Genomic DNA, 23,752 nt, shown 5'->3' on the forward strand with positions numbered 1-23,752 from the left:
CTCTTCTCTTCTCTTCTCTTCTCTTCTCTTCTCTTCTCTTCTCTTCTCTTCTCTTCTCTTCTCTTCTCTTCTCTTCTCTTCTCTTCTCTTCTCTTCTCTTCTCTTCTCTTCTCTTCTCTTCTCTTCTCTTCTCTTCTCTTCTCTTCTCTTCTCTTCTCTTCTCTATTTCTATTTCTATTTCTATTTCTATTCTTAGTTTGGTATTCTGGTACTGATCAAGTCTTTAGGATTAGTGCAAGATTAACAAGACTCCTCAAGCTAAGTACAGCTGTGGTAAGGGAGAGAAAGGTAAAAACATAAAAGATGGGCAGTGCAGTAAGTTGCTACATGAATACTAAAGCAGTGGTGATCTGGTTATTCAGTTTGCTGCTTTTTTGCCTTTTAAGATGAAAAGTGATTTCTTTTACTTCCTGTTCATGACTTAAACTTGGCAATAAAGTGATTTATGTGGCAGTTATTTGCTGTGCCTAGCAATGAGAGAGACATATTTGAAGAACTGAATGAAGCTATATGCCTTCAGTGACACTTGAAGCATGTTATGTCCTAGTAACACAAGGCATAGAGTAGTTCCTGCAATTGTAAACCAGCAACACAACGTACATAGTTTAGCAGTACATTGTAAAAGTTTCACAGCTCGTGAAGATATGTGCAAAATTAATCCCTGCAGAACAAAACAATTTTAAAAAGTACATAATGAAGCAATTAGCTAAAAGAGGAAGAAAACTACTGACAATTTAATATGGGAAGAATCTTTACATGTATTACTTTTTCAATGAGAGTCTTTTATAAAGACATAATTAATATAAAATAAGGCCTATGAGGCAATTAATGATGACTTCAGAAGTAAGATTTAAGGGATAATTTACATTTTAAAAGTTGAGAGCAGCTCTAGTTATGTTAAAGCCTTTTATTTCCTTCTAAAAAGTCTTTTAGATTGTGGATATGTGGTTTTTTTAGGTTGCTTACAGTTTTATGTTAAGATTATCAGCTTGGTTATGGAAAAAAGCTATTCTCGCACACAAATAAATAAGTTTACCTGAAAGTATGACAGGCTCATATGATGATGATAAGTAGAATAGTCTTCAAAAACCTCACAGAGCTTCGGTAGAACAGATGAAATAATTTTAAAAATATCTCCCTTTGGTCTCTGATTTCTCTGTGCTCTCTCTATGGTCTCTCTCTGGTCTCTCTGGTTTTATCTGTTCTGAGCTGTGACTATAGGCAGTCACCTCTTGAAATTAAGTTACACCCTAATTTCCCACTCTGCAGGGGTACACGCCAATGACATGATTCTCTTTTCCAGCCTATTCAGCATCTAGAAGCAGGGAGTAAACCAGAATCATAGCTTCAGTAAGCAGTGTATTTTCTTTCTCTTCCTGTCCACCCATATTCTGATTTTTCTAATCCTGAGTTTATGTGACTCAGGCCAGGATTCTGTGTTTAATTCTACTGTTTGGGCAGACTTCTTCAATGAGAAGAAGCTGGCTGAGACCAGTGGAATAAGCAAAGCTGTGCATGGTTTCTTGCTGAATTTGGGGAAAGTTAGCCAAATCCATCAGTACTTACTGTCACTACTGCAATTATTTAGTGAAGATTATCTGACTTCACTGGAGATATGCCCTAAATAAAGATTAACTTATTTAATCCGGGGAGTATAGTTTCTAGGTTTACAGAGACAGATACCCAAATGTACATGACAATCCAGAAACTTTCAGGGTTTGATCCAAACCCCCCTGATAGCTACTGGAAACATGAACATGATTTCAGTGATCTTTGTATCTGACCATTCTCCCTGTCCTTTCTGCAGTCACCTGTCAAGATACCAAAATAAAAATGCAGACCCAAAATGATCACAGACTTAGCTCATGGTATTGAATAAAAACAGTTTATTCATACTTGCCTGTAAAGCATCAAGCTCATTATTGGTTATCAGTAAATGAGTATTAGTAATGACAAAGGTTAACAAATATTTTTTGCATTAAATTGTTCCCCAAAATATATTTTAAAGATATTGGTGACTATTTGTTTGTATCTACAGTAGTAATTAATTCACACTGACTATTTTTTTTATCTTCAGGGCATCTTTAATGAGTTGTTCTAATTTGCAGACTTCACAGAAGCTAGAAATTGCTTCAGCTTTTTGAGAAATCACTTAATTATTAAAAAGTTTTGATTGCAGTCCAAATGAAATGATGGTTTCAAACAAGGTCACATCCATTCTTGGAGAAACTGCATGATCTGTGTAAATTTAATGAATGCAGTACATGCTCATAAACTGCTCAGCATCACGTAGGTTTATTTTTTTATTAGATTAAGCTTCCACAACATGAAAAGAACACTCAGTGATTAAAGAGAGAAAAAACACTTTTAATGAAGTAGTGTTATATCATTTTATAATGAAGTATAAATTAAATATTTGAGAGAGGGTTCAGCTTCAGAATTGTAATTGTTTTGATTGAATATGTAAATTCAAATATGTTTAAATGCAGTTGAAAAGGATTTACTAAAGGATGTGGATTTAAAAATAAAACTAATTAGAAATGGAGACCCTTTGTCTAGTGAAACAGATTTTCCACATGTGCATGGAATTTGCTCTAAAAAAATTATAACCGGATTGATTTAGACATTTCTAAGGATGTGTGAGTCACCTGTCTCTGCTGCACACTGAAGGCTGTGCAAATGCTGTCACTACAGCCCTTGTTTTGGTGGGAACGAGTGAGGGATGACAGCATAGCAGTATTAGGGCTTACGCCTTTGCAAAATGCTTAAGGAAGCCATTTGGTGTGTTACTGCTTCTGTAGCTGCCCCACTTGTGCCATCCCACTGGACTGCCAGTACTTCGGTCCTTTACTCGTTTAACAGAGTGGAAGTTGCAGCTAATCTGTTGCGCCACCAGCTGTGTTCTCTCTGCAGTTTTACGTGTCCTCTGCTTTGCTGGCTGTTCCAATGCGAAGAACATGTTTTCTATTTGCTCTGTGGGGCTACTTTAACCTTGGTGAACATAAATTCACACAGATGTAGGGCCACAATTACAGCTTACGTGTAAATGTACCTTCAGTAAATTAACGGTAAGAAGTAATTAGAGCTTGGACAAATTCCCCACATAAGTCATAACAACTGAAGATTTAAAAGGGAGGAAGATTCCCCCCCCCCCCTTTTTTTTCCCCCAGATAGATTCTCTGTATTTATTTAATGTTCCTATCATCTCGCACTTGCTTTGCTTAGTTTAGGTCATAGGCTTTGCTTAGTCTTTCAGCTTCGTAAATGTTAGAAGTCGCCTTGGCACTACTAGTGTCCCTTTACAGCTTGAATTTTTTTATGGAATTTTACTACCTTTTACTAGTGATGAAGGAACCCTTTCAAGAGGAGGAAGCCCTCTAAGCCCTTCTTGGGGCTATACCAAATACATGAACCTCCTCAGGAAATTCAAGAATAAAGAGCCTTTTATAGGGTACTCTTGGAAGGGAGCACTGAAAACACACTGAAGTGGATTCTGAGAGCCCTTTGGAAGGGCAACTCCAGTTGGTGTGTTCTTTTTCTAAAAGACTGTTTTTGTGAAGTGAACCAGCAGGACCAGAACCTCAAGAAATTCCTCCAAAGAAAAGCAAACTTTCTGTGTTGCTGGGGCTCCAGCAATCATACTAAGTACTCCCAAAGATAGGCAGTTCCTCACACTTGAAAACTTTCTAAGGTCTTTGCCTTAAGGCAAAGCCTGAGACCTAATGGTACAGTGTTGCAATTTATTCTTTTACAGAATGAAATGTGAGTTGCTATTTATTGTATCACAATGATGGAAGCATGTTATTTTTGACAAGTGTGTATGTATGTTTAGGGATTTGGCAGGAGATTGAGACTATTGCTAGCAATTTCCACCTCTTGCTACCATAGGTAAAGCATCTTCATGGGCAACAGGAAAAGGTGCTGTATTTCCTTTTAACCACAGTTTAAGAAATTAATCAAGTTTCTTCCTTGCAATTTGTACGAGTGGGTTTGTCATTAACTATTACTGATTGCAGCGACAGTATGCTCAGAGATACACCATTTTACTTGAAACCATTCCATATGGTTAAAAAAAGTCTTTGAAGCTCTTTTATCTTTAGACTTCCTACTAAAGTCATGGGTGATAATTTGGAAAAGCTTCACTGATTTTAAACGTTTGTATTTATTTATAGCCATCATATGAAATAACAGTGCTGGAGAACTAGAAAGGTGCTATTCAGTATGGATGAAGCCTGAATAAAGATTACTAATGATGGCAAAAAAGTAGCTGTGAAATTCACAGGCGAAATGTGTGAAGTTGTGAGGAATTGACCCCTCAATTGCTATTCCTATTTCTTAACTATAAAGACATTCTCTTGTCTACAGGACTTTTATTAGATAAAGAACAGACCACTCTAAAAGACTTCGCAACTTCCCTCTAAGTTGAGTCTTTAAGAAAATATATTTCTTAGTATTAAAATATTAATTTAAAAAACCCTAAAAATTGTCTTTGACCAAAAGGTTCAGAGTAATTAATGAGTCTCTCCTATGCACTTTTGATGTGAGATTTATACCTTTTCAAGATGTCTTGAAAAACCGTCCAACCATCCACAATGGCTCCAACACAATGGTTGGAGTACCATGGATTTGTTTACACGAGTAAAAGAGATGGGGGGAGCTAGGAGTGGTCAGATTCAAGTGGACAGTTGGTCTAAGGAAAGAAAGAAAGAATGAATGGTTGTTCTTGACCTAGCTGCAAGAAATTCCCTTATTTCAAATATAATCAGGGAAGAATGAAAAAAACCTAACACTTTCTGTAGCAGTCAGTTAATCATGTTATATTGTTTAGTATTCATATATCCTGTTTAGTACAGTGTTTAATATTTAGTGTATGACTAGCAAAGCCTTTCACTCCTTGGCTGCAGATTTTGCACGTGTTTTGGGGAGTTGGGAATCCAGAATCCCTTGAGATTCCAGGAGAGTTTCATACCATTTGAAAATCCCACTTTAATGCCTCCCTACATTTTCTTTCTTTGCAACTGGCCTCTCCCTAAGTGCAATGAAATGTTTGGAGAAAAGAGCTTTTTCACCATACTGTAATCCCATGGACAAAGAACACTTGTGGGAGAGAAAGGTACTATCGCTTGTTGTAGATGTGACCATCTAGGCAAATTAGGATTGTGCTTTCTGCCCTTATAAAGCATTGCATCTGCTTTCACTCTGCGAGTGCTCTGCAAGGCTTCGTAGCCTTCATCTAGGGTAGTGCTACTTGTTTAGTGCAAGCTCTGCACACACTGTAACTTACGACTCCCATATCTTCAGATCATATGTGTTTCTCATGTTTTCCTCTTTAAAGTCATTAGTTAAAGGACTTTTAGTCATCTTGATATATGGACACTATTAACATATATATCTCCAGTCCAGTTTTGGTGCATGCTAATCACATTTTCATGGATTGCAGGAGATTTTTGCTTAGAAATAATAAGATTTGGTTTTAGAATCATAGAATCATAGAATAGTTTGGGTTGGAAGGGACCTCTAAAGGTCATCCAGTCCAACCCCCCTGCCGTGGGCAGGGACATCTTCAACTAGATCAGGTTGCTCAGAGCCCCATCCAACCTGACCTTGAATGTTTTGAAGCTGTTTAATACAATCTGCCTGTTCTGTCAGCATCTGTATTGACAGCTCGCTCTTAGCATTAAGTTTTTAAGTGAATCCATGGTTCTTGCAGAATAATGAATTAGTCTTTGGAAATAGAACAAAGACTAACAGCATCTGAGAGAAAGGAGTGGCCACCAGATTTGATTAATTGGTATTTATTCAGGTAGTGGGTAATTGTTATTTACAAACTATTTTAAAGACTTTGTCATCTCAGGATGTTTTTTGAAAACATATATGACTTCATTATGAAGTCAAATTAGATTTTACTGATTACTGAATCAGTACTAAAATTATAGATGAGTCCGCTCTTCAAATTTTCAGATCCTAGAAATTTACTTGGAAATTCAGCTGCTTATAGACTGTGAATTTTTGGCTCAGCTTGTTGTCGAGATGGCATTCAGACCTAACGCTGAAAATCCCACAAAAGATTTAGTATTCATGTGTTGGACTTGGATTGAGGCCATCCCTAGTTAAAATGAGCAAAGGCTAGACAGAGGAGGCAGTGCATGCAGTATGTGAATTGTCTTGTCCTAGGCTAAGTTATGACCGTCTCTACATCTTCCTTGTCTTTTATAATACTAATTTAAACAGTGTACAGTGAGTAACTCTGAAACAATTTATAGCTGGATGTCAATGCTGTACTGAGAAATGGCTTGGATTGAAAGCAGGCATTGTGTGAGCAAAGCCTGATGATACTTCATATTTAATCTTTATTAGGAAATGTAGCTGAACCATTTAGAATTAAATGTTTGACACACTTATTTTTGTTAGATCGTTAAACTGGATTGCCCAGTTTATATGATATTTAGAAAGACAGGACACCAATGCTGTTTCCAGATTATTTATTCCTGTGCCAGGTCAATTGCCCATTTATTTTTAAATATTTATGATCATCTCAGTTTTGTCCTGATATTGGTAGTGGTTAGATTTATTTACTCTTACGGTTTTCCAAGTTCTGGACACAGAGACATGCTAGAGTCTTTTCAGCTCCCTTCTCCGACCGTACAGTAGGTGCATGGAATAGCTCACCTTCCCGAGAGCTCTGAAAACCAAGGCTCTATCTCTTCACCCAGCATATGCTGAATGCAATTAGGCACCAGTTCAGAAAAGGCTTTGTAAACATTCTGAATCGACGCCACGTTTTCTGGTCTCAGGAGCTGCCAAATGCCTAAATGCTGTATTCAAGCCAGATGTCTAAATATATAAAATGAATGACTGAACAAAGTGCCTCCTTAGTAGAGCATATGCCTATAGGATGGACAGACCTGAGGGGTCTGAGGTCAGCTCCAGAATGTGATGTTCTGCCAACCCATATCCCTGGCCACTAGGAGGGAGACCAGAATATACTCTCTCCTGGATGAGCTGTATGAGGAAGGAGCACCCTCGCGCTCATTTTTTGCTCTCTTGGTATGGGATGCCAAGCCTCAGGAATCTCTGCTAGCAGTATCATAAGGCAAACTCTGTCACTTCTCAGTGAGTACACCTGCCTCGGGGACATGGAGGTACTTGTTCAGTAGGATGAAACAGTTTGAGTACATCTGGGTTTTCACCTGAGCAGCATCCACTCAACCATTATGAATGGGCTGCCTTGATCTTGTTAGGAAGTGTACATAATACAAGATACACAGAAAAAGAGCTTCTATGTAAAAAAATTCAAGTACTTCACTGACAGTTAAGGCTGCCAAAGTGGTTTTCTCTTTTGTTGAAAGTAGAAAGAGAAAATCAGAAATGAATGCTATATTTATGATTAACGTTATGGACATGAGCTCAGCTGCGGTAGTGGGCAAAACTGAAACACACTTGAGCAGGTACAGTAACCTACATTATAAGTGTATTATAATTTATAAGAGTAGTGTGTGTTGAAATTGTTCATAGAGCATTTTCACTAGGCAGTCTTTGTCACTACTCCTTAAAAGAAATAAACCTGATCCTTTCTGAGCTATGTTTAAAGCAAAGCATAAGATACATTTATATTCCTAGTCTTCCTAGAACCTGAAACTTTAGTGATCTTAAAAAGCTGATTGGCTTAGTTTCCCTTTTATGTAAGGCTGCCTAGTTCAAGATTCTGAATAATGCGTGTATACATTGAGATGGACTGTGCACAATCTTAGAGAAATGCCTGCAAGGCACTAAAACTTGAACCCAGACGCTATTGTTTTGGATGTCCTGTAAATAATTTTATTAATAATCTTGAGAATAGCTAAATTGATCCAGGAAGATTGTGATGAGAGGCTACTGGTAATGTAATAATTCTGTAGTGAGGTCAAGTAGTAGTAATAATTCATGGTAAGGCAAGGTAATAACTCTCTCCTTTCACAACTGTCTAAAAAAAACCTCTGTATAGTCAAATAAGTCTTGAGTAGTTATTCTCCTTTGTAACAATGACAAGCACAGCAATAAAATAATTTCAGTGTATTTATTAAAGGACAGCAGTGGTGTAGGGAGCTCTCACTAGCAGAATGTCTTTTTTCCTCCTAGGTATGGCAATGTGGAGGAAGTGTTGAGGTTCTACCTTGCTCCAGGATTGCCCACATTGAAAGAGCACATAAACCATACACAGAAGATCTAACTGCTCATGTCCGGAGAAATGCACTAAGGGTGGCTGAAGTCTGGATGGATGAATTTAAGAGCCATGTCTATATGGCGTGGAACATACCCCAGGAGGTGAGTCACAAAGACCGGTGTTTGCAAGCTTTGGCTTTAGATCCTTGTGGGTTTGGTTCCTCCTCTGAATTTTGATTTTTCTGCTAGGATGTTGTTATTTGTATACACGTATGTATGTATTTATGTCTTACATATAGGCATAAGATATGCCTATAGATACTTATATATAAAAATATATACGTAGTTGTGTCTTATTCTAGAATAATTTCTTTGTCTTCAGGTTCCTTAACAATTAATTTCCTGTTCATCATCCTCACTGATGACTCTTCAAGGAGATTTTAATCTAGTAGCTGCAGAAATGTGGAAAAAAGAAGCATCAAATCTATATCACACATCTTATTTTGAATTTGAGTCTCTTATTTACCAACACAGAAAGCTGTAATTCCACCAGATTTGTGAGGGGAGTTTTGCCAAGGGGCAAAGGGTGTTAACATCTATTGAGGGTGTATCACTCTTGAGTAATTTCACATCAGAGCAAGGTGGCTGGTGGATGTCATGACGTATTGCAGAATCTAGCTGCAACTCTGTTTTGGGCTGCTTGTCCAGATTTCTTTTCCATAGATGAGCAATGGTTGGTCCATTGTAATGAAAAGATAATGTTGGATGGCTAACCTGAGAGTTCAGTTTGACATCTGATTTTAGTTGTCCTTCATTTCTGTAGTCAATGGTATTTAATCTATGAACTGTTAAGAGCTATAGGGCTCTGAGAAAGGTGACTGTACCTACTCTGGAAAATATTCAGGATCCATGTAGAACAGGTTGTTTCCACCTAGAGGTTGGAAACCATGGCTGTAGTTGAATTTGAGGTTTGACTTACAGTGTGCAGTTCTCATCATTCCAGCAAAAGCAAATATTCTAGACTTAATAAATGAACTTGGGCAATTTATATTTTCTTTAATAAAATCTCTGTAAAATCTGAGTGATTTTGCAACTGTTCAGAGAAACTGGTTTTGCTGCGATTTCTCGTTCAAGAAATAAAGCTGTACTTCTCTTCCTTTAGTTTAATAAGGACAAAAGGTTAGAAACCAAAAACCAGCTAGATACATGAATGCTGATGTTGATTCAGCTGCTTTCAATAGTTTCCTTCATCTCTCATGGTTAAAACTAGATAATTTTGGCAAAGTGGGGAAGTCATTGTCCTATTTTCAGGTTGCAGAATTAGCCACATAATATACCATGAAAGTACCAGGAAAAAAATCCTCTATGATCTGGTATAGGGAAAGGATCTTTCTGGAAGTTAGTCCCATGTTCACAGAATCCAAGCTACCCTTTAAGTGTCCCTGTTTTGAGTAGTCGCACAGCAGTGCATACAAGAATAAAGACATTTCCAGAAGATAGGGTTACTTATTTTACATCAAAACAATTTCAAATTAAGTCTATTTGTGATTAACCTGATAGATTTAAATTTCAGTTTCTATTTTTTATTGCTAGTTATTTTCCTGAAGATTGGTTGATCTTCATTGGTTGATCAAGTTTCAATTTTTTGACTTGCAAACATAGCATTAACACAAAACTTAGAAATTCCTTTTGCTAACCAGGATATACAGTATTATACACGTATTGTATAATAATAATCCAGATATGATGGTGGTCGTGTTTAATCTTGTGCAAAGTTGAGATTTGAATGCAATTTGGAAATCAAATTCATAAAGAATACGAAGATAAGTTGTTATTACTTGTTAAATGAAAATTTAACAAGTAATAATAACACAGTCTTGACTGTGCCGATAGATCAGAAAAAAAATAAGCCTGTTTTAATAAATTTGAAAACTCATTTATTAAACAAAGGAAACAAATATATTTTATTAAACAAAGGAAAAATAAATGCAGTGTGTGGATTGAACTGATTTCTTCAGGTCACAAAGTGCATCAAGGTGTTTGCACAGTAGATCTTGTACTGCCAAAACTGAATTTGTTCATAGTTTTGTGGAGGAATAACAAGTTTTCTTACTACTTCAATCTCCAGTCATTTTCCTTCCACAAATGTACTAAACATTGCATTGAACTACTTGAATAAATTGCAATGCAGATTATATTCTCTCTTTGTCTTCACAAAGGCTACTGCTGTCAAACCGTAGTGCAGACTTAAAAGCTGGAAATGGCAAGCGCTAAATCAGCTTTTAATAGTGGTAGCCTCTTCTGCAATGTAATGAGATACCTCTGTTGTAGGAAGAAATCCATTACTATGTGTATGTACGGAACCTGTAGCACAAAGAACCTTCATTTATATTTCTCACCGCTGTAGAAAACCAAATAAACACACACATGCCCACATACTTATTTAAAATATACTGGGAAACAGTTTAGTTTTCACAGCTGTAACAGGCCTATAAAGCCTGAATCTACTCGTTACCTAGTAATTGCTATAGGATGTTCAGAGACAGTATGGCACCTTTGTGACCATCAGAAGGTTCTTCTGTCAGATGGGGTCTGTGACTTACAGCTGGGTACATTCAAGTGTGGTTCACCCAGCTTCCATCTTTTGCCACGTGGAAAATAGGGAAGGACATAGAAGAGTATCGGGGCTCTGTTTTGTTCTGACAGCCTGACACGTGCTCAAGTATCCCAGATCAGTTGTGTAATTTGAAGCTGTTCTAAGCATCTTTGTGTTCGTTGTGCAAGGCCTGGTGCCAAGAATCAGGGGAAGAGCTCCAAAGACCTGGGACTTCCTTTTCCTTTCCCATGCTAAACTTTGCGAGTACTGAACTGATTCCAGAGCAGTAGGAAACAAGTACATGTTTAAAAGGAAAATACAGTACAAAGCTACACTCCCAAACAATGTAATTTAATCAGTCAGTATAAAGAAAACCTACGTCATTAGTGGGAGTCCTCTTTTATACGTCAAAAGGTTAGGAGCAATGCAGTCTCTGGTTGGTGTAGAAACATCAGTAGAAAAAGGGAATATTCAGTGTAAAGCAGCAACCTAAAAAATAACTTAAAGCTTGTGGGACACTTGTAATACAGACTTCCAGTAGGCAAGGGGCAAAAAGATGGTGGATGAGAAAGGCTGGGGATGGATTGGGTCAAATTTAGATATCAGACTGGATGGCAGTATTTCTGTTTCATCTTTGCTTACCTCAAGATTAAATTAAAGGTGAAATACCAAAGAGGGACAATTTTCAAATCAAACCTAGTTTCAGCTTAGGCAAAAAGATGTCGAGACATCATTGTGTGAGACATGCAGAGAGGACAGACAGATAGCATGGCCAAACACTGTTACACAAGTGGATAACTACAGGAATAATTCTCTATCTGGAAGCTGATGAAATAGTGCACTGGTAATGGACTGTGTAGGTAATAGAAATGTGTTCAGTTATAACAGTCGGGACTTCCCATGAAATATGTTATTCCAAAATGTTAACCACAGGACCTGTTTTTTCCATGGAAGAATTCCTAGATCTCTGAGAAGCCCTATAGTCAGATGTTTCCAAAGGTTTTAGTCTTCGGGAGCTAATAATAATAAAACGGAGTTAGAATCATTTGGCAGTGTGCTGTGACTGCCCTCTTGGGATCTCTGTGGGTGGTTCTGAAGTACTGAGGGCTTCAAATGGGGATCTCCGATACCATGGTGATTTCTGCATCGTAACTACTTAAGATAAATGGATTCAGAAAAGCACTTAAAACCCAAAGGAAAGATTTTTCAAGTCCCAGGAGCAAGAGCTGTGCTCTCCATGTGTCCTCCCCTATGTTTCTGGTTTTGTTTTTTTCTTTTTTTTTCCTCCCATCACATTCTCAGCTTTGGGGAACACACTGAGTTGTTGCTGGTGATAAAGCCAGTGTGCTACATGTGAGCTATTTTCCTTCTCCAGCTGCATGGGAGGATGTGATAACTGAGGCCCCAGATGCTCTTTCTTACCTTATACAATAAACTGTGAGGAAGCAAGCGTTGGTGCCTGCAGGGTTGCATAAGAAAGGAGTTGGGATGCACTGGACCAATTTAGTACCTGATCTCAGGAAGCCTTGTTAGTGCTGGAAGTCGAATGTCTGTGTGCTGGCATCCTCCTTTTCCTTCACAGAAGTGGCAGATACACTGGCAAGTGCAAGTGCAGCCAGAGTGGTGCATGAGCGGGATTTGCCCATGGGATCAGTTGATTGTCTTACAACACCCCACAGCATGTTCCTCTATCTAGTCGCTTGCTAGAAAAGTCAGGAAAAAATGATCACTTAAGGAGTAGTTCCACATAAAGTTTTATGAATGATGTAGGGCTTGAGGGGAGTCATAATTTTTAAGGATTGAGTTATGCCTGTTTATTCCAGACTTCAGTTTCCTACTTTTTAGTATACTTTGCTAATGTGGGAGTCAATTGTACTTTAGTTAGAAAATGCTTCCATAATAAAATACATTTGCTCCAGATTAACATTAATTCAGTGCTTTGGGATGTAAGAAGCAGTTGTTGCTTCAGCAGCTCAGAAACCTTTACTTACTAAGAAAATTCAATGCTTCCAATGTTATTTTTAAATCATATCTGGTGGCTGACAAAATCTTTGGGATGTTTATGGCCCAGTAAAGGCTGTTGTTTAAGTAGATAGATTATAGGATTTCCCTTGGAAAATTTATTTGTCCTGCGTTTTGTTCTGAGGCAGAAGTGGTAGAGCACAGTGTGGAGCAAAATGTCTCGTTTTATTTTCTGTCAAATAGCAGCCATGGATTTGCACTTATATCCCTCTCTAAAAATTTCTGCTGTGTGATTTTAATGTAATAAAGTATTGATTTTTACATAGAGGGACTTTATGAAACTCACGCTTTATGATCTGCTGTTACGATAAGTAGAAATTAGGTTAGCCAGAAATGTAAAGGAGAATAAAAATTACAGGAGAGAATACTCTGCAAGTGCTTTTAACAAAAATAGCGACTTCTCTTTTTACATTACAAGAGAAATTTAATGTGATATTTCAGAAAGGTGAGCAGAGCTTCTGCTCTTTGCAGTGGAGCACTAAACCCAGACTTCAGAAATGGCCAGAAAGTGTCATATACTAATGATTAGGCCACAGTGGGACGCCAGCAATAAGGTTGTTTCTAGGGCAACTTGCTACTTCCTGCCAATTACTTCTGCATTTGGAAAGTGCCAGGAAATTAGAGAACAACAGTGATATTCATTGGAAGCCAGATCTAAACCCCACTGAAGTCAAGAGGAGTGGTTCCATTGACCAAAGCAGACTTTGAAAGAGGCCTCACTATGGTGACCTGTATGATATTTAATTGGGGCACTTATGGAGTGTATGTGGGTAACAGACTCACTTCACAACCAAAAGCTGATAATTATCATAGGTCATAATTGTCTTTGCAATGAGGGAGACTCTGGATGATTAGTTTACACAGAAGTGTATCACTGATGTCTTTTCTGCTTTTTCTGTCCTTTGTTTTATGTGCAGGACTCCGGAATTGATATTGGTGATATTTCTGAGAGGAAGGCCTTGAGGAAAAAGCTCCAGTGCAAGACCTTTAGGTGGTATCTTGTCAGCGTGTATCCAGAAATGAGAATGTATTCAGATACTGTCGCCTATGGGGTGGTAAGGATCTTGTTTACATTCCCCGTTCTAAAAAGGTGGGGGAGAAGGGTGTAGTAGTGGAAGTAATTCATGAAGACAATGCCTGGCTCTAAGTAGAAGAATCAGGTAAACTTGAAGTCACTAGTTAAATAATTTGTTAGATTGGTTAGCTGACAGAGACAGCTGCTCTGCTGTAGTTTATGCTGAGGTATTCTGAATGTTATCTTCCTCCCTGATTTTTTGTTTGTTTGTTTGTTTGTTTCATGGCTTGCATTCCACTCAGAGATACTCAAGGCATGATTTTTTAGACACATTGAAACTGTCAGCTGGAAGGTTTGTGGCAGCAGGTGAATTAACAAAATAGGCTCAGTATTTCAACTGCAAGCTTCTTAATATTGTAGCCAGATCTTAATTTAGAACCTCAAATGCCTCTATGTTGGGATCATCATCATCGTCATTACTTGTGTGACAGTAGTACCCTTGTCTATGTTGAAATCACACTTGAGTTGTACTGTGCTAATTAAAGCAGAGACAATTCTTGCCCCTAGAAAACCGGCAATCTAAACAGAGTGCATGACATGGAACATGAGCATAGCAGGTTAATACAGGCCCATAATAAGCTAGTAGAGCTAGGATGTCCTTTTCACATTTTCTATCCAGTGTCATATTCACAAAAATTGATGCCTGTGAATTAAATTTGCCTTTTTGCATGAAAGTCCCAATTAGGAAACGTAACTAGTAAGAGCACATCATACAAGTGAAAGATTTGGTTTGAGACATTCCTCCTCGAAAAGAAGTCTGACTTGTGCAGTTTGCCAGTATGGCTCTGAGAAGACCCTTGAGGGTGCCATAGAGCAGCTGCTCTGTTTTGGCAAATGAAGTGATTGTATGCCCCACAAAGTTCCATGACCCCTTTGATGATCAATTAAAATTACCATGCTGGCTTTTCACACAATCAAAAAAGAGAAGAAAAACACTTCCAACAAAGGTTTAGGTTGTTGTTAAATGCATGAGATAATGGTTATCTACCAAAATAGTTCAGAACAATGCCAAAATCATACCTGTGCGCAAGGAGCCTCTTCCATAGACTGTGTGGAATTGCTCTCAGAGATGCCATGATCTAATCAGGTGCAGAGTTTCCTGAGGAGAAGGAGGCATGACAGCTAATAGGGGCATGGTTCTGCTTGTAGGTACCTCTGGCTAAAAAATCTTTGATTGCAGGTAGAAGTGATACTAGATAAAAAAAGGAAGAGCAGTGGAATAGCTAAGGTACTTGTTGCGTAGTCTCAGGATTAACTCCGCATCATGTAAGTCAAAATGAAAATCAGCGAACAGGCACCCTATGATTTTATATTCTGCTGAGACTTTTTCATCAGCCTTTGAAGGTTCCTTGCTGGTGATATACAAACCAAAAAGAATCAGAAGAGTTTGTTACAGAAGTACTGAACTCACTGGTCAGGAGAACCTGCATATTTAGGTACTGCATAATAATGCACATGATGCAGTCTTTTTGTCTGCAGCATGAGAGTAGCCTCATCAGCTAAGAAAGATGTGAGGGGTAGGCCTTATTTCATTATTTGTACTATCACAAAAGAAGTAGTGGACAGCTATGGCAACGTATCTGTACAGATAAAGAGGGAGTGTTTTATGAAATACTGTTGTATGAAACAAAAAGATAAAGTGCCCCAATCTTTTTAGTAAAAGAATTGCTTGGATCTCTAATATTCCTTCATGTCTGCTTTCCGGGTTGCTTGCATGTCTTATAATGGAGAAAGGTTTGATATTTCAAAGCAAGTCAGCTGCTTGCTGATTCTCTAAGTGCTTCCATTCATCAACTGTCTTCATTTTTTGTAGAAAACAGATTTGCTACCATAGCATTATCATTAATTTAAAAAAAAACCTGAGTAATTACAAAAGTTATCTGAACAGGGGTGAGGGTTAGGATATAGGCATCTACAGTGTCACTGCCCATATTTATTTCCTGAATCCTAAATTTCCTCCTGTTCTGTGAGAGTTAGGAAAATAGTTGTATCACTCATGTCTAATTTATGCTGTTGCATATAGCTAGGGTTAGGGTTGGTGGCAGAGTAAAGGTTTGGGAACCAAATTTCTTTCTGAATTCTGCAGTACCCTTAGAGTTAGGAGAAAGCAATGTCAGTGGGCCAAAAGCTGATGTATTTCGTGTAAAAGATTTCAGCTTGATGTTTGAGATAATTTTGCAAATTCAAAATTACAGTAGTCTAGTTTATCTTTGTATTCCATAGGGCTGTAAGTTTGAAAGGGAGCAAATGGTAGTATTGACTAATTATTTCCAGGTTTCAGCATGGGGATTGGCGACCTGGTTATATTTTGCGTTGTAACTAAGATTAAGTCTTCATAGTCTAAAACTGCATTACCCAAGTTAACTGTTGTTTGCCACAAAGCACTAGATTTTGGAAATGGATGGTTCCAAAGAGTGTGGGCCTCAGATTTTGAAACAGCATTATTAGTTAGGCCAGTGGCTTTTTTGTTTTTCTGTTTTCTGTAGGGATCATTTCTCTACAGATATTCTAAATTAATTGTAGAGTTGTGATTGGTATAAGAGTTTGAGAAATTAAATCTGAAGAGCTCATTTTAATTTTTTGTTTTCAAGGTTCATAAGAAGAGGACTGGTGTTAACAGGAACATAGCGTTTTGTGTCTTCTTCTGTAGCGCCTGATAACTGGACAGCTGCTGTTAGGGTTAAGGTCATGTTTCTTTTTAGAGCTCGGGACTCTAAAGTCTCTGTACCTGTTTTACTGCTGGGTCAGCCCTCTCAGCTAAGTCACATGCTGATGTTGGTCAAGGCAGGTTTTTTTGCTTCCTTTATTATGGGGATTGTTGTGGAAAAGGTTGTAACATTTGGGTTAGGACAAGCATTAGAATTTAGGACAAACATTAGAATTCAAGTTTGTGGAAGAGGTTTTGAAAAGCTGAAGGTAGTGATGGATCCAGGCATGAATTAATAAGGCTGATACTTATTGGTTTGGATAGAGTGGTGCCTAACATTGATTACGATTAGAGTCATGGTTGTGGTTATGTTTATGGCTAAGAAATACAGTGCTTTGAGAGAGGAAACTTATTTAATTCTCGAGGCTTGCAGCTAAGCATAAGGCCAGTATTGATATCTAATGCATATTTTCTCTTTAATGTTGAGATTTGTCCTGTCTATTACTGAATTTAGAGTTAGGTTTGGAGTTGGAAATCTTGTAGAGATGAGTTCATGGTGTTGATTTTATTCACTGCCTGGCTTTGCTCTCTGGCTTGTCCACGCTTCTTACATACTAGTTCGCTTCTAGACTTCCTTTCTAAGCGTATCAATTTGTTTTCCTCAAAGGAGGCCCCTGTACACAACTGACAGGACTGCTCAGTTAATCACAGATGATTGCAAACCACATCACCTCTTCACTCCCTCCATCAGACAATTCTCCCGTGTTCTCTGAACTGATCTTATACCACTGAACACCTTTATACATGCCCATGGGTATGCAATCCATAGCTTTGGCCTCACACTCTAAGAAGACCTTCCAGCTATCTGTGCTCATTAATTTAGCACTTCACTTTCAGAAAATTCTGTCTCAGCATTGCACAGGTAATATATAGGGCTTTGTGATGAACAGGGCCAAGTACTTTGCAGTCTGTTCATAGCTAGATTGCTGTGCATGGGTTAGCCTGGAAAAATGCAAAGAAGAGCTAGTGCATACCAATTGGCCAGAAGTCTCTAAGTGTCAGCAGAAAGGATTTTTTTGAATTATTTCTGGAAATCAGAAGACTCTCCTGAGTGATTCTGAAAAGCTGTTTAATTACAGGGCTTTCTCCTACGTTTGAAACTCCACCTATACTGCTCAGCTAGCTGGACTGGTAAAAAATTTGTCTTTTGTCTATAGTGTGTATCAGAGACTCATTAGACTTAATATTTTAAAAACATTTATCAAAAATTATTGCTATCTCTGAAGGCTTTTTGAAATCTGCCCTCCCTGAAACCTTATGCAACATTATTGAAATCAGTAGCGTTAGATTATCTACAAGGAAGAATTTAGTCCAGGTGCTTTCTCTTCAGTATCTTCACCGCAACAAGTATTTTTAATTTTGCATATTTCCTTGCTCAACTACATATGATGTTTTTGCAAAGAAAATAAAGTAATCACACCATCTTTTTCTCATGTAAGACTTGCTTGATTTCTTTTTCTTTCTGTTTCTTAGCTGCAGAATTCCCTGAAAAGTGATTTGTGCCTTGATCAAGGGCCAGACACGGAGAATATCCCAATCATGTATATCTGCCATGGAATGACACCACAGGTTAGTTTGTCTAATGATCTCTGATATTGCTGCTGCTCTTAGTAGACTGTGTAGGAGGAACCATCTTGTACCTGTCATTGTTTTCCTGCAACAGTACCTCTGTAAGCTGTTTAGTAGCTCTTTTATAGAAAGCTAGAATATTATTTCTGCTGTAAATTGAGAATCATTGATATATAAGTGCTTTGACAATGAAGTTTATTATTCATTTTGAAAGAATTTGAGGAATATGAGAGTCAGCACTGACCCAGATTTGTTGATAAAAGCTTTAACTTCAATCTTTAACTGTGCATGTCGTATGAATGAAACAATGCATTTTAAAACATTTTACATATATACATATGTATACTCACAGTTTATTTATACATTATCTGAAGCAACATCTTTTTTACTTGACATACTTACTGTCTCATTTTCACAAATCTGAAATGTACAGCCACCTTCTTCACACCAAACAGCTGTGTCAAATTCCAAACCCTGTTCTTGTGAAAGCCCTTCTTCTAAAGCACCTTTTTTTCTTTCTCTGCTGTTGTCCTGTTACTCTCTTATGTGCCAAAGACTCAAATTACCAAAACCTTTCCATTTTCTTACACAACAGTTGGATTTATTAGCTTTGCAAACAAGAGGGTTAAGATACTCTATGTCCCCACGTGGTGAAGTATATGGGCGTAGGTGAAAGTGTTTCTAGGCAAATCTTGACAGTAGAAATAACGTTACATTGTCTAGAACATGCTTATCAGACAGATGTGTGAATTATCTAACTCTGAAAAGTAACATAAGCAAAAATGATATAAAGGAAATGGATGTATTTGTGGAAGTGATTGGAGAAACCGAAAAATCCCTCCAGTTTGAATAATTTTTTTTTCTCTGACTACCTTTTATATTTGTTTTCTCAAAAGGACTCTATTATGCTCCACTTAAGTTATGCAATTTGGTTTTACCCATGGAATTGTCAGTTACGTGATTTTGACTATACAGCAAATGAATCCTCCTATAGCTCAGAAATAAACACAGAGCAACAAGGTGGTCTTGTCCTCTGTACCTGGATCTCATAGTGAGCTGGAAACATGAGTTTGGTGAAATGCAGATATGATTCTGTACTTCCTTGGCAAGTTACACATGCTGCAACTGTGTTCTGTGCTGGCTTGCTTTGCTGAGGGCCTTTAATATTGATCACTAGTGGCATCACGCTTGAGTAAATTATGAATGATGAAGACAAAAATATCTGAAAATCCATCCATCAGACTCGCTCACCGCATGGGCTGTGGCTTAGTTGTCACATAATTACGTGGTAACCACTGTTTGCCTCCAGGAGGTTTTTAAGCTAGTCCTCAGTGTTCACTAAGGAACTCTGTAATTCACCCGTGAGCCAGAGCCATTATTCTTAATCTTCTGGGAGGGCACCATAACTCTCTTCTGGCATATCATCTGTGATAACAACACACTACAGGCATGGTTGTAAATTCCAATTAGAAATTTTAATTATAGTTAAGAGACAAACAACAACAACAACAACGTAAAAAGTCACTTCAATTAGCACAGTTCAGTATTCACCAGATCAAGAACTACCTTTGAATGTCAGCTGAAGTTCTGTATAAATGAGATAGCAGCAAATAAATGACAGAGGGAAAAGAGGCAAGGGAAACTCTTCCTGACAAGATTCTGCTCCTTTCATAATTACAATGTTGTGTCTCCTTCCCATTACTATGTATTTAATTTTGTAATTAATGATGTTAAAAACAACCCCCAAAAAGGCCCATACATGAGCAAGATCCTGGTAATGAGTGAGAACTTTCTTTAAAAGAGGAGTAAACTTTCTTTATGTTAGGGATTATGGTATTAACAGGGAAAGCACTAACAAACATTATTTGGCATACTTCTACGATATTTCCGTTGCACATATTGCATCTCTTGCTTAAGCAGAGCTGCAGCCATTTACATTTCCTCTAGCATATTGGAAATATTTGAATAAATATTCCTTTTAATCTTAGTGAACTTGGTAGTAACCACAAAAGATATTGGTGAGATGCTAATTTTATTCTAGTAGTGGTGAAATGCTATATAAATGGGGTTATTTTGCCCACCTGGCAGTCCTTATCAAAATACATTAGTCAAAAAGATTAGTCCCCTGATTCAGGACTGCTTGTATGACTGAGGGTTTTGGTGATGCCATTCTTAGCTCTGGTGCGAAGTTTTACTGTTGCAGCTATACCATTTATGGTTTTAGAGCTGCCACCATGGAGGGCTTTGCACAATTGCATCTAGATGTGCATCAATATATCTGGCTGCCAGGAACCATTCCCTCATACACAGTTTAAGTTGCTGTTCTTAGTTACTGCTATAGCCTCTTTTCTAAGTCGAGTAACTTCCCTTTTTTATTTCCACTAACCTCTTTCAGATGTTTTTGGATTTTCATCTTTTTGCATGGGAAATGGCTTAGGTGAGGTATTTGACATCAAGTAATAGTTTCAGAATTGTACGTATGGCTACTGTTTGCTTTTAGCATGTTTTATACAAGAGAGAAATCACTGAAGTCAACAGAAAGGAAACTGCATACCTGACATTAAAAATCCATGCTCCAAGTTTTTGCATACAATATCGAGAACATCATGTGTAGCTTCATAATTGAAAGCAGTAGGAAATGGCAAGGAAATATCCTCAAATACTGCAATGAAATGATCAGAAATACCTTTCCCTGCAGTGCTTCAGTTTCCTTATAAATAGACGTCAGAATTAGTGATGGTAACACTTCTGTGACTCAGATTCCCCAACCTTTCAGCAATGCACTCCATATGTCTACTGTAACTAACATTAGTGTATTCATAGTTCATTCCTGCAAGTGTCTTAGAGCGCTTTATAACTGTGTTTATTTTGTAGTACTGTTCTACAAATAGAGAAATGGATGCAAATCTTACATGTGGTTAAATAGTAGGATGGAATGGAAAATCAGAACATCATCTGTCCGTTTCCTTAGTCTGATACTACTAATGAGAAAGAATTTCTCACAGCAGGGTATTTGGCTTGGCCTGAAAAGACAGAGGGCACTTGAAAAACTAGTGATTAGGTATGTTTTGTACCCTCCTTCTGTCTTCAGAGAGTGCTTGCCAGGGTAGCTGTATTTTGTCCTGCTCCCCAGGAGCCTGGACACTTCAGGAGTTGTGATACCATCCACTGAGTAGAGTGACTTGCGTGTTCAACCAGTGAAAAAACCAAAATGAGTGGCAATCCTGCAATGCGTTCTCATGAATTTAAGGGAAGAATTGCTATTACTTTATCTTTAGTAAGAATGATTTCATTATAAAATGTTGCCCAGATAATTATAGATTCTGTTGAGAACGTCTTTGTCTAAGTGGTAGCATCTGAATAGCATAACTTTCTAAGTTGCTCATCCTCCCCCGATTCTGCTGTGCCAGAGTGTATTGCTTCCTAAGCATCACATCCTTCCATTTATGCCTTTAGTCACTATCTGTCCAAAATCAACACTGTCATTACTACTCCCATGTGTACAGCAACATACAGTATGTTGGCATAACTCCCCAGACTCGTCAGCAAGAATATCACTATCACACCTGAGCATCTGCTATTACTTCTCGTAGCTACCATGGGTACCGGGCAGCTATTAGATGTGCATGAAGTAAGGCCATAAGGTGGCTTTGGTGCCTTTGGTGTGCTGATGGTCAACCGTTTGGAAAGGGCGTTCAGCATAAGTCTTAGCATGTCATACCAAGCCTCTTCTGCTGTGCAGTGCTGCTGCTTCTTAGAACAGCTGAACAAAACTGACTTCTGCAACTATTAAAACAGCTCACATAATAAATGCAACATGGTAAAACAGTTAACAACAGTAGTTAAAATAGGTTCCTACTACACTGTTCAGTGGTGCTACAACTCTTGTTGCTTCAGTTGCATAAGAACAGCCTACAGTTGTTCTTGGCCAAAGAGACTACACTGGAGACAGTTGGGGGGTGTAAGGAAGCAGACTCCTTCAGTGTGATGATAGAGGGAAACAGGAAAATTGGGAGATGAGGTGGACTGGCAGTAAGGGAGAAAGTGAGAGGAGAGAAATGTAAAGAAAAGAAGGAAAGACAGAAGAATAGTAGTGGTAAAACAGTACAAAACATAAAGTTCATGTGAGGTTGTGCATTTTTTTCTGGTTTTTTTTTTTTTGAAGTGGTTCATGCAGAAAAGGATAAAGGTACTGTTTTAATTCTTGAACTTGTTGAAGCAAAGCTTCAATTCAGTCGTATGCTTAGGCCTTAAAAGGTCCATTTCCAGCAGCGCCCCCATTTTCAGTGGAAAAGGTGGTTGCTTGTAGTTATACTAAGTATACGCCCCAGGCTGACTGCGTTCTCTTCCTAATTCTGGGAACCGTCTGAGCCTGGGTGTTTGGTGGTGTTTAAGACTGCTGTTTAACCAGACCTGTAATCTTGAAGGCAGACTGATGACAGCATGTCACTTGCATTAAAACTACTCCTGAGTGATAATTTGGAAGATTCTTTGCTGAGAATGAAACACCACATTATTAGAGACTTTATAACTCTTGTATAATAAACAAGTACCATCAGTCAATGAAGTGATATTTTAAGTACAGATTTACCTTGACAAGTGCTTGTGATTGAGGGGATAATGGGCAGTTCTATGTTCCCTTCTTCAGTAGCTTCTGGCTCATATATTTCTCAGTTTATAAGCAATTAAACCGTGAAGCTCATCCAGGGATGTGAAAGTCAATACAAACCAGTTAGATTTTAGGAATTCAAGTTGAGGACCAGAGTGAGAAGACTAGATTGGGAGAATTACTAGAAAAGAAATGCAGGTGAGAAGGGACACCCATTCATACCCTTTCCTATTCTTGCAAGAGATTGCAGAACTGACACTCAGAAACTGATGACTACAGCCCTATCTGGTATGAATTATTGCATCTCCGCTGAAGGCAATGAAAGGAAGTCATGCCAACAAGTAGAGCTATGCCAGTTTACACTGTATGAGACTCTGACCTGAAAGCTTTATGTTGTATTCTAAGCACAGTGTGTGAAGTACTGGAAACAGCAGTTACAAGAACTCCCGTGAACTTCTAAAAACTCTTTGTATGATTCCATGAGTGCTCCTTTTTAAATGTTATTCATGTATATTTTCATAAAAACTACTTTTTCTTCAATGTTATTTCTTAGCATGGTGGTTTTTCATGCACAGATATTTGTTAATTTGTAAACAAGAATATATATGAGTAAAAATTACTATCACTGAAGGCATTTCTATTCCAGTAAAAAAGTACAGGGTTGATCGCAAACACGGTATAGTTATTAGTCCAATTTCTAAAACCTAGGAGAGGAAACAATTCATAGATGTTCAGCAAATAATTATCAAAAGAATTAAAATAGCTTCGCAAATAATTTTAGAAAAAAGAAAAATAAATGTCAGTTTATTTTAAATGAATAATTCAGACATCTCTAGAGCAAAGTTAGTTTGATCTTCAGGCTATTGAGACATTACAAATATAAATGTCTCAAAATTGAGTTTTAATAGAGCCTTAATTTTAATAAGTCTGTTCCAATGTTAAAAATTTTCTTTAGATTCCTCTGCCTAATGAAATCCACATTGTACTGGACAATCATCAATGCCAGGAAAGCTGGGAGAAGAACCATGTGCT

The 23,752-nt window shown here is 37.9% G+C and overlaps 1 protein-coding gene across 1 annotated transcript in view; it reads left to right on the plus strand.

Moving 5' to 3' along the window:
- Positions 1–23,752, plus strand: part of GALNT18 (polypeptide N-acetylgalactosaminyltransferase 18) — a gene marked incomplete at its 5' end in the record, with an annotated part of 136,870 nt that overhangs the window by 63,852 nt on the left and 49,266 nt on the right. The window contains 3 exons of the mRNA XM_009329316.1: positions 8,119–8,304; positions 13,678–13,815; positions 18,016–18,111. Of these exons, the coding sequence (XP_009327591.1) occupies positions 8,119–8,304; positions 13,678–13,815; positions 18,016–18,111 (420 nt within the window). The remainder of the gene's footprint in view (positions 1–8,118; positions 8,305–13,677; positions 13,816–18,015; positions 18,112–23,752) is intronic.

The sequence above is a fragment of the Pygoscelis adeliae genome, unplaced genomic scaffold (genome assembly GCF_000699105.1).
Source record: "Pygoscelis adeliae isolate BGI_AS28 unplaced genomic scaffold, ASM69910v1 Scaffold437, whole genome shotgun sequence".
Taxonomy (NCBI): Eukaryota; Metazoa; Chordata; class Aves; order Sphenisciformes; family Spheniscidae; genus Pygoscelis; species Pygoscelis adeliae.